Raw genomic sequence first — 11,494 nt, 5'->3', positions numbered from 1 at the left:
TCACCACTTGAGGGCAGCTTAATTTCTGTGATTGACCTAAATGTCAACATGCTGTAAAATGACTGAAAGAAACTAGCTTCTTTGTGTTTCATTTTTTCCCCCCAATGTTTTGCATATTTTACTATTTTTGGTTTAGTCAGTTTGGGCTACCGTTATGGCAATAGGGCGAATGAAACCACATTTTGATTGTTGTACTTTTGTCTTCCAGCAGGTGAAACTGGTAAACCAGGTGCGCTATTCAGTGCTGTCGACACACCCAAAGCAAAAAAAAAAAAACTGAAAACTGCAACTCCACTGTGTGTCACTCAGGGCGCGGTCTGGCCAAGGTGCGCCAGCCCTCCTCCAGGTTCCTCCCTCAGTCCCTCGCCTGCCTACCAGCCCTGCCCGACTCGACTCCGTCAGCCCCCTTGTCGCGAGAGCCTCGGAACCTCGGTAGCGATGGCCGGCGCCCTGCCGCTCAAATCGGCCCTGTCCGTCGCCGCGGTGGACGACACCTCTCTGGCCCTGCCCTCGAGCCACCAGCGGCACCGCTCCGGAGAGCAGCGTGTCCTGGAGCAGGTGCAGAGCCTGCAGAGGACCAGGTCCAGGCACTCTAGCAGCAGCAGGACTGGCTCGACCTCCTTGACTCCCACCAGTAAGAAAATTTTACCAATTCTTTCAGCGTTGCGGAAACATCTGTTTATTTGCCTTGCTGTATAACCTGAAACAAACAAAAAATACTGCACATACCAATTAGCCCAGCAAAAAGTTGCATTGTAGTAGATGGATTTGAATCATAATGGAACAAGGTGTAATACCCTCCAGTTATTACTTAGAGTGCAAGATTGGGGTATGGTATTGTTACATAATATTTTTTATTTTTATATTTTTTTTGTTTGTTTTTTTTTAAGCCACAATACCTACTTGTATTTTGTATTTGACATTGCTGTCATATTTTACTATTTTATTACATTGCTGTAAATCTCCTCCAGCCAAACAAATTTTTAAAAATTATTTTAAACAAGAAAATATGTGGCGGCATGGTGGACGACTGGTTAGAGCGTCTGCCTCACAGTTCTGAGGAGCGGGGTTCAATCCTCGGCCCCGCCTGTGTGGAGTTTGCATGTTCTCGCCGTGCCTGCGTGGGTTTTCTCCGGGCACTCCGGTTTCCTCCTACATCCCAAAAACATGCCATGTTAATTGAATACTCTGTGACTGTGAGTGCGACTGGTTGTTTGTTTGTATGTACCCTCTGATTGGCTGGCAACCAGTTCAGGGTGTACCCCGCCTCCTGCCCGATGATAGCTGGGATAGGCTCCAGCACCCCCGCGACCCTTGTGAGGAGAAGCGGCTCAGAAAATGGATGGATGGATGGAAGAAAAAATGCTTGTAGAAGAGTATACAATAATACAAAGTCATTTTATCCACACATAAATCAGGTTTTAATATTCCTAAACTTTATAGTATTTAGTGACTATATCAGCACAATAGCCACTTCTGCTTAAGATGTTGTTATATTATGACATTGCTCTAAATTTCCTGCAGTCAAAAAAAAGAAAAACAAAATTTGACCAACGGTTTAGTACCATTTGTGCAAGACTGCATCTGCATTTTTATAATGCATTATTTTTAGTGTTTTAATATTATTTTGTCACTATAAGCACTATACTAATATTTTACTATTATATTGCTTTTTTTTAAAAATTTCTTATTTTTTATTTTGTTTATTTTTTTACTGTTACAATGCTTTAAATCTCACCCAGTGGTATTTTATAGTAAAGTGTTGTTAGTCCTATTTTATTACTTTGCAGAGAATGTCCCACAGTCAAACAAATGATTTTTTTATAAGAAAGAAATAATCAATAATATGCCCTTCATCAGGCTGTTGAGATATTGCGTAAGCTAGACTGTTTACAATTCAACGTTCCAAAAGGTGGTGAGAATATATTTTAATATGTCATACCTGTAATAATATAGCACGTTAGAGACGCTCTCAGTATGTTGCAGTTGTGTATCGTCAAATCAGGCAGTGTAGCTTTGAACAAACAGGTTCTTCTAATTTCCGTCTCATTACTATTACTAACCTCTTTTTGAACTGTACGCGCCCTAACTTTTGAGTATAAACATCGCTGTGAGACGTTAGATGTGCCTGCCTCTGCCCATTCTTTTAGGAATGTTGTTACTTATTAGTTCCAACAACTTTGAACCACAGAGCAGTCACTACTCGGTCTGTAGGAATAAGCGCAATAAGGACTGAGGTAATAAATCTGTGGCTGCAATATTCGCTTTTGACTGATAACACCCTTGCTTTTTTTTTTTCCTCTTCAGGCCCTTTGAATGACGTAGTTTACGAGTCCAGCGTCTCTAATGAAAATGTGTTCTTTGGAAATGATTACCCAAAAACTGTGAGTACTTCTGAAACTTTACTGTTACTTGGGTTTAGGGTTAGTGTTAAGGGTTGGCAGGGTTAGGCTTTAGAGTTAGTAGGATTAGTGTGGTTAATAGAGTTAGGGGTTTATAAGAGTCTGGTTTGGTAGGGCTAGTAGGCTTTTGGCGTGATTTACGAAAGGTTTGTGCATGCATAAACAGGCGCGAACTTGATTCTGTTCTGATCTACAAACCGGGCGCAACCAGGATTGCCTCTGCCAAACTTGCAAAATTGCAGCGCAGTTCATTTTGAGCTTTCTGGGAGGAGTATGGATTAATTTTAACCAGAGAGAAAATGCGATGGCTGATTTTGCGTCTTTAAATAACGCGTCTGAAAGGCAGGTGCAAAACAGGACGCAAAGTGAGATGCGGTGGTGAGAACCTTTCAACTCGTGGAAGCATTTTTGAAATGCCCGAAACTTTATCACGACATATCGTCTATTGAGAAATGCAATTTTGGAGCTAAATTTGGGTTAATGATTGGTAGGGTTAAAGTTTATAAGGGTAGTAGTAGTAGGTTAAAGTTAGTAAGGGTAGGGTTGTTTGGCTTACAAGGTACAAAGATTAGTACTGTTAAGGTTCATATGTTTCTGGTTAGGATTATGGTTGGTCGGGTTCCCGTTTTGAGTTAGTGTTAGTCGAAAGTATCACAATCCATATCGTTAGGGTTTGTGGGTTAATGGGTTATGGTTAATAATTTGATGTATACAAATGCATGTAAATGCAATACATTTGTTCTCCTCCACCACGCTTGTCGTCCCGGCAGCTCCCTCTCGAGAAAAGCATCAACCGCCAGTCATTCAACAGCACGGCGAGCGCCGCAGGCCAAGACCACTAACACCATCGGGCGTCGCTACGAGTACGGCTACGCCCCCGTCGGCTGGGCGGCCCCCAACCGCGACGTGGCCGACCAAGGCTGGCGGCGCTCCCTGGTCGAACGCCACCAGCCTCCGCAGAGGTTCCTCTCCAAACGCAGCACCTACAGGACGGAGATGCTCAGCAGTAGTAACAACTTCACGAGCAACACTCAACACTTTGTCAGCACGCCGCTTGACATCAGCAAAACGCAATCCAAGCCTTTGGCTGTGGATAGTAACACCAAGCAAAGCAAGCTGCCCGGCAAAGTGGATTCTAGGTAAGAGAGGATGATACAGTGCACTTCTTCACCACTAAGCTAGAACCATTTTTGTAGGGTAGGGGTTAGGGTTTCGGATGAATGTTACCCAAATCATGCTTTCGCAACATCCCTCTTATTGTACTCGCAGGTCGAGCGGAAACAGCGCGTTGGCTGACATCACCATGAAGGAGGCCGTGGAGTTCCTGTCCAACGAGGACGTGAAATACCAACACTGCGGAGCCTCCTATATCCAACACATGACCTTCAGTGACGACAAGGCCAAGGAAGAGGTGAATTATCTCGCTGGCTTGGAGATAAGCGCTATAGCTTCAAAGTTCACATTGTTACTGAGATGTGCTAACCACTTTTTACACAGTGAAGCTGCCCAGATTAATACTATATATTTATATATATTTTTTACTTTTCAAAATTTAAATTTAATCAATATTTGTACCCTAGGGTATTGTATTTAATAAGTGTAACTTCATTTTTAAATCTATACTTTTTTATTTTATTTTAAGATTTGATGTACTGCAATTTGATTGCATTATTTTTAACCTATTGTTTTTACATTTTTTTCTTACTTTATTTAATATTTTCTCTGTATTTGTAACATTTCTATATTCATGTTTTGTAGTTTTACATTTTATGTTCAGTTACTTTTTTACTTTATTATTTTTCTATTTTTGCTTTTTTTCCGATGCTCAGAAGGCTTAAACACTTTTTTAACAAAAGGCTTTGTTTTTTGTTTTTTTATATGATGATATGATACATGTACAATTTATTAATTTCTATTTAATTAGAAAAATAACCCCACATTTTCTGGGTGAGTCACCTGATGTCAGAGTAAAAATTCTCAAAGTTCTGGGTTCAAATCTCGGTTTCCGCCTTCCTGTGTGAGCCTTGCATGTTGTGCCCATGCTTGTGTGGGTTTTTTTCCGGGTACTCTGACTTCCTCCCACATTCCAAAAACATGCATGTTGTGTTCTTCAAAGACTTTAAAGTGTCCATAGGTGTGAATGCGACTGTGAATAATTTGTGTGTACGTGCTATGCAACTGGCTGCAAATGCTATGGAAAACGGATGGATGATTTAATATGGTATACTTAAATATCCTACACCAGGTGCTGAAGCACAACGGCATCGCTCCGCTGGTGGCGCTGCTGCAGAGCCCCAACGTGGCCCTCAGCCAGACGGCCTCGGCCGCCCTGCGTAACCTCTCCTTCAAGAACAACGACAACAAGAAGGAGATCCAGCGTTGTGGCGGAATCGCGTCTGCCGTGGCGCTGCTCCAAGAAACCGACTCCGCTGAGATCCAGAAGCAGCTCACAGGTAGAACACCCCGTTACTCCCACCCATTAATCCTTCTGTAAATCACGAGACAGCTATTCTAGTGTTGGCGCTTTTCGAATACAGCAACTGAGTATTAATGCAGTGCGTCCGGAGAGTATTTACAGTGCTTCACTTTTTGTTACAGCCTTATTCCATAATGGAATACAGTGAGGCCCTGTTAATTGCGGGGCATAGGTTCCAGATCCGTAATATAGAGATTTAAAAAAAAAAAAAAAAGTTTTTATGCACATAATTTCACCTCTCCCACACGCTTTAAACACATTTCAACTCATTATTGTAAACATTGTATTTGAACACACACAACAAATTGCTAACACAAAATAAATAGAGTGCTTATTGTAGCCTTTGTGTGTTAGATATATTCATTTAAGAGGCGGGGATTTTTATATACTGTAGTGGCCTATATATAGTAGATTCTAGGGCTGAAACTATTTTGACTATCTAGTTTAACAATATAGGCCGCTATATCAAAATCCCCATATAGTGATGAGGGAGTATTGGATAAATTGTTTCAACTCAAAATTCATTTTATAATAAGGGTGTAACACAACAAAACGTGAAAAAAGTGAAGCTCTGTGAATGCTTTGCGGATGTTGTAAGCAGTGATGTTCCTTTTGTCTCCCTCCAGGTCTTCTGTGGAATTTGTCATCCGCCAACAGCCTGAAGACGGACCTGCTGAAGAGCTCGCTGCCCATCCTGATGGAGCGCGTCGTGCTGCCTTACAGCACGAGCCCAGACCAGGGCACAGCCAGCGGCCCGGATCACGAGTCCTTCTTTCACGCCACCGGCTGTCTGCGGTAAAACAGTTACCCAATAAACCATTTTACTGCAAATGTGAAATTAACCACTTTCACATGTTTGCAATAAAATTACCCAAAGATCAAGAATTAGAGAACAATTTGCACACCCTAATTTCTTGAGAGGACAGTCCTTTCTCATAGACGTGAGCGAGTATGTCCTCCCTCGCCCTACCCTACAGGGATATGTTATTGCGGCAAAGAAGAAGATCGTAAAACACTAACGCCATATATGTAGCATGTACACAGTCATGAACCAATGTTACATAAACAACTGTATTAAGTAGTGTAATTACTCAACACAAACAAACCACCTTCACATGAGGCTAATCAATAGGATTAGCTATCATACTAGCTTTAATAACAGACTTGGGCAACCAAATATGCGCACTAGCACTTTACGGTATTTAGCCATTAAACTCACCTATTGGCATTTACACACAATGCTAAATGTTTGGGAATACAGGCAAATTGTTTCAGCAGAGTAGATGGTCTGTTAGTAGCTGCGTCAGGAAAGTAGCATCCAACAAAACTCCATGCAGATCTGCTTACCTTTTAGCTTTGAAATGACAGCGTGGCACCCATGGGGTTGTGACTGTTTCTGCATGATAGTATTTCAGACAGTCAGTAGTGTAAAAGTGGCTCTGGATCTTTGCCCAGTATTTCAGACAGTCAGTAACGTGAAAGTGTCTGTGGATCCCAGCCAAGCCAATTATGTAATAGGCGAGGAAACTCAGTGTGGGAACGGTTATTATGTAAATGAACACCGCTGTTACATAAAAGTGGAGCAGTTTCTGAATCATTAATTTATCTTATTTTATTGTCTTTTTTTTGCATTGGGACAGAAACCTCAGCAGCGCAAAGCACAGCAACCGGCAGACCATGAGGAAATGTCAAGGTTTGGTGGACTCTTTAGTCGCTTACCTTCAAGACTGCGTGGATGCTGGCAGGACAGATGATAAGGTGGGTGTGTCGATGTAGAGTCACCACCAAATTAAGACGTAGGCGTAGATGAAGTAGGGTACAGAACAAAATAATTTTGATATATCACTTCACAATCATGGAGTCCGCGGTTCGGACGAAATTGGTTTTGTCCACACAAATAAGGATTTGTGAGCTTAAATATCAAACAGGTTTAACATTTCCAATTGTTAGCCCTGACCATTTTCCCAGCAGATCAGGGAGGAAATATCCTGTTTACCCCACTCAACACCACGGGATAATCACTCAGGATGATCTTTCTGAGACTTTCGACAATTGGACTTTTGCTGACTTTGATTGAAAGGGAGTTAAATGCTCACTCTCGGCCTGATTTTCAGTACATTTGTACTCTGCTTAATGGCTATTTCAGGCCACAACCACCATGTCACCAACCAGTCCACGGCTCGGCCAAAGTCAGTGTTGACGACACATGAGTATTTGTGATTGTAAATATTGAACAGGTTTCACATTTACAATAGCTCCGACCATTTTCCAGCAGATAAAACCGCACTCTTAACACACACCAAAACACAGGAAAATGACTTGGAATAATCTTTCAGAGCCATCCGATAATCAATAATTGGTGATATGTGTGTAACCGATTCAAATGTTTTCAAAACAGTGTGCGGAGAACTGCGCGTGCATCCTGCACAACCTCACCTTTGAGCTGGAGGCAGAGGCCCCGGCGTTGTTCAACCGCATCACGGCACTGGCCAAGCCTGTCGGCCCGGTGGAGAGTCAGGGCGACGCCGGGCCCATCAGCTGCTTCAGTCCGCCCAGCAAAGGCTCCGACAGCAAGGTAAGACGGCGTTTTCTCCACCAACCGATTGATCCCATCCAGTGACGAACTTCCACCGCTTTGTTTAGCGCTACTTCGACTTCCCAGTGGCGGAGGACCCCAGCCCTACTGGGGCCAGCTGGCTCCTCCACTCCAAAACCCTGCAGAACTATTTGTCCTTACTAGACTCCAGTCATCGGGAGGAAACCCAGGAAGCCTGCTGCGGAGCTCTGCAGAACCTCACTGCACAGGATGGCATCGTAAGCACTCAATCGTGTTTAAGATTTACAGTGTTCTTCCGCGACATCGCGTTTTATTGTTTATTTGGTATGTGACTTTTTTAAAGCGATCTTTTATTATGAGGTTTTACAGTACAGTGAACCACCGCATGTACACGGGTCAGCATTCGCAAATTTCCATGTTCACTGATTTTTTTTGGGTGGAGGAACCTATCCTCCATTAGTTGCTGAAAATCTCAGCTATTCACTGTTTTTATGCTCAGGTCAAAGCAATACAATGATTTCTTTAGCTCCATGTGGTGGAATCTTGGTGTTGTTGTTAGGTTTAATTCATTGACGTGTTTTTTTTTGTCTGCATTTGAGATTTCCTGTTTTGTTGGCAGCCTTTGAATGCATGTTATGCACCGTCAAAAGTGAAAGTGCAAATATGTTTCTGCTACTCTCCAATGCTCGCTAATACTATTGATAAACCTCCTGTGAAGGTGGTTTGTTTGTCTTGAATAATTTAATTACTGAATAAAGTCGTTTATGTACCATGGGTTCATGATTGTGTACATGCTAGATGCATGGCGTTGGTGCTTTATGATCCTCTCAGTTTTATAACTATCTATAGGCAGTTACAAACCAATTTTAAGGGTGCTAGGGGGCATAAATTATTCGGATTTTCGCTGTTTGCGGCAGGGGTCGGTCTGTATCGCCTACCAGACCACGCCTCTTAAAGGCATATATCTAATATACAGGAACTACAATAATTACAGTATTTTCTGTAAATTGTTTTTTTTAGTTTGAATATGTTTACAATGTTTAAAAAGTTATTTTAATAACTTTTAATGTAGTCTGTAGGACTGGTAAAACTATATAGTATTTAAAATAATTACATGGTTTCTCTTTATGGGGTATTTTCACCTATTGCGGTTGGGTGTGGAAGGTATTCGCAACAATAAACGGGACTTCATTGAAGTTCAGTCGTTTTCACAAATCCACTTTTGTTTCCGGCTTGTGTTCAGGTGTCCAACGTCATGAGCCAGACGGTGGTGCAGAAGCTTGACGGCCTGCAGGTCATCACTCCACTTTTGAAGTCAAACAAAGTCACCCTGCAGAGGAACGCGGTGGCCCTGTTACGGAACTTCAGCAAGAACCCCAACCTGCAGGGCATCTTGGGTGAGAAATGGCATCAGCGCGAGTGTACCACAATTCAGGATTTCCTACAACAAAGGGAGGCATTAAAATGCTATTGCAAAAAAAAAAAAAAAAGATAATCCCAAGTCTATTTGGAACATCGTACATCTTACGTGTGAGTTATAAAACGGATCAAATTTGTCTGTTTATTAGGTACGAAATGGAATGACTGAGTCACTTTATTAGGTACTAATTGGAGCAAATAAGTCATTATTAGGTACAAAATGGTAACTAACTTGTCAATTGATAGTATAACTAACTAACAAAACAATTTTACAAGTGTAGACTTGTTAAATGTTGATAACTTCTACGAAATGTGTTGATGTCTGACATTTTGTTGTGTCGCAGCTCGCAAGGTATTGCCCGAGTTACTGGGCGTCCTGGGCGCGGGCACCAAGGAAGGCAACGAGTCGGACGACACGCTGGCCATGGCGTGCCAGACGGCCAACTTCCTGGTAGCCAAGGAGCCCGAGAGCGGCAAGCGCCTGCTGAACGGCGGCTTAATCAACTCGCTCAACGAGTTCAGCCAAAACAAGTGAGTAAAAAAAAATAAATAAAAATACACTCAAGCAGAGTACACACTTGCTGATTTTGAACATCTTAAACGATGTGAGAGACCTGACAAGTGATTGGGGAAAGAAATAATTGTATTTACTGCCTGTAAAATGTGTGGTGTACTCCAGATAGCCGGAATCGAGGCTGCCGGAAAATACAAAAAAGAAGAAAGATTAGCAATAAACGTCAGCCCCGTTTTTCGAGTTTTGTGGATGATAATCTGTTTCAACACACCGCACGCTTTCCAAACAGAGAAAAACTCGCTCTTAACAGATTGCACACAGCAGGATAATCACTCAGGAAAATATTTCAGAGACATCCGATAATCGAGCCTTTGATCAGAACAGAAGAAAAATGCTCGATTTCGGCCAGATTGTATGTGTATTCCCTGGTTAATTGGCTCAATCATCATTGTTCAGTTTCACGTCATAATATTTATTATTCTCAGCACCGACCATTTCAAATTGGAGGAAAAATCACTCTTAACACACCCCACACCACAGTATAATCGCTCAGGATAATCTTTTACAGACATCTGACCATTAGGCCTATGATTGGAAAGCAGGGAAAATGCTCAAGTTTAGCCCGGTTGTCATTATGTGTGTATTAGTTAAATTTTTGGACAGTTTGCAAAGTATCAAAACTCAACACGAGGATTTTCCATAGTGAACAGGTTTAACATTTCCGATTGTCGGCGCAACTGATCAACAGAGAAAAAAAATCACTCTTTTCACACTGCACACCACAGGATATCCTCTCAGGACAATCTTTTAGAGAAATCCGACAATTGGACCTTTGCTAAATTTGTGTGTAGCTCGCTTAATTGGCTACCATTCCGTTTCACGTGATACCGAATCCGTGTCTCGGCCCAACTGTGTTGACCACATACACAAGGACTTACGATTGTACACATATTGAACAAATTTAACGTTTATGATTGTCGGCCCTGACCGATTTCTGAAAAATCTCTCAGGACAATCTTTTTGAGACAGCTGACGATTGGGCCATTGCTGTATTTGATTGGAAAAGGAGGGAAAATGCTCAAATTCGGCCTGGTTGTCGCTATGTGTGTACTCCATTTAAATCGCTAACATTTCCTCTTGATCGTGCATGTTTTTCTCAGATATTTCCCCAAATCCAGCAAGGCAGCATCTGCGTTTCTCTACCAGTTGTGGTCTGACAAGGACATCCAAAGCCTCCTGAAGAAGGTGAGTTCGTGTCTCTGCTTCCACGCCTCTCGCTGGTATTTGTGAGAAATGGCTCCCAGGATTACGTTCCCAGGAATGCGGTAACGCAGGTTGGAAAGGAGGCTTTCTCCGGAGGTTGCACTGATTTTGTGTTTTTGATTTTTGTTCCACAGCAAGGGATGAACAAGTCGTCGTTTGTCAATGACATCACCGCGGCGGCCCACAAGTCGCTTCAAGTGATCGACTAGCACGCGGGGCCCCACCCACACCGCGTGCGCTAACAACCTTTGTCATTTTATTTTGTGTTTTTTTAAACTCCCTATGTAATTGAATTGGTGAGCAATTGTTTTTTAAAGAAAGTGTCAATAAAGTTTTAGAGGGGCGAAACATGCTGTTAATTGACTGTTGGTCATTGGCTGTAAAGAAAAACACTTCTTTCTCCTACCCTCCTTGTTGAGTGCTTAACTTTTGACCTCAGCTTACCTTTACGAGGTACTTAAGTATAACAATTGTGTCAGTTAATTAGGTACAAAATGCAATAAAATGGAGCAAATTAGCTTATTTATTAGATACTCAATCTGGCAGCCTATCCAGTGAGCAAACTTGTCAGTTAATTTGTCAAACATGCTAAACATTTGCCAGTTTATTCAGTACAAAATTTAGCTAGCAGGTTGGTTAATTACACAGTATATCAAATGGTGTAAATTAGTCCATTTATTAGGTACAAAATGTAGAAAATGTTTCCATTTATTAAATACATAAATAGTAAATTAACCAATTTATTAGACATTAATTGCAGCGAAGTTCAATTTTTTTTTCAGTAAAATGCAGCAAATTGGTCCATTTGTTTGGTACAAAATGCGGGAAGTTTTTCACAAAAGAGTGTCAGTTCGACAATTTAT

General features: G+C 41.8%; 1 protein-coding gene across 1 annotated transcript; it reads left to right on the top strand.

Moving 5' to 3' along the window:
- Window positions 1–13: 13 nt before the first annotated feature.
- On the top strand, window positions 14–10,990 carry LOC133483562 (plakophilin-1-like). Its single transcript, XM_061784958.1, is given in 15 exon segments — window positions 14–229; window positions 310–634; window positions 2,308–2,384; window positions 3,173–3,229; window positions 3,231–3,541; window positions 3,672–3,813; window positions 4,648–4,855; window positions 5,505–5,673; window positions 6,519–6,636; window positions 7,277–7,453; window positions 7,522–7,692; window positions 8,679–8,832; window positions 9,199–9,385; window positions 10,529–10,613; window positions 10,766–10,990. Coding segments are annotated over 15 exon segments (2,331 nt in total). The 5' UTR covers window positions 14–154; the 3' UTR covers window positions 10,841–10,990.
- Window positions 10,991–11,494: the final 504 nt, after the last annotated feature.

This window comes from Phyllopteryx taeniolatus, chromosome 9 (genome assembly GCF_024500385.1).
Source record: "Phyllopteryx taeniolatus isolate TA_2022b chromosome 9, UOR_Ptae_1.2, whole genome shotgun sequence".
NCBI classification, from domain to species: domain Eukaryota; kingdom Metazoa; phylum Chordata; class Actinopteri; order Syngnathiformes; family Syngnathidae; genus Phyllopteryx; species Phyllopteryx taeniolatus.
The sequence above is the reverse complement of the archived record's forward strand: the minus strand, read 5'-3'. Positions and strand labels throughout refer to the sequence as shown.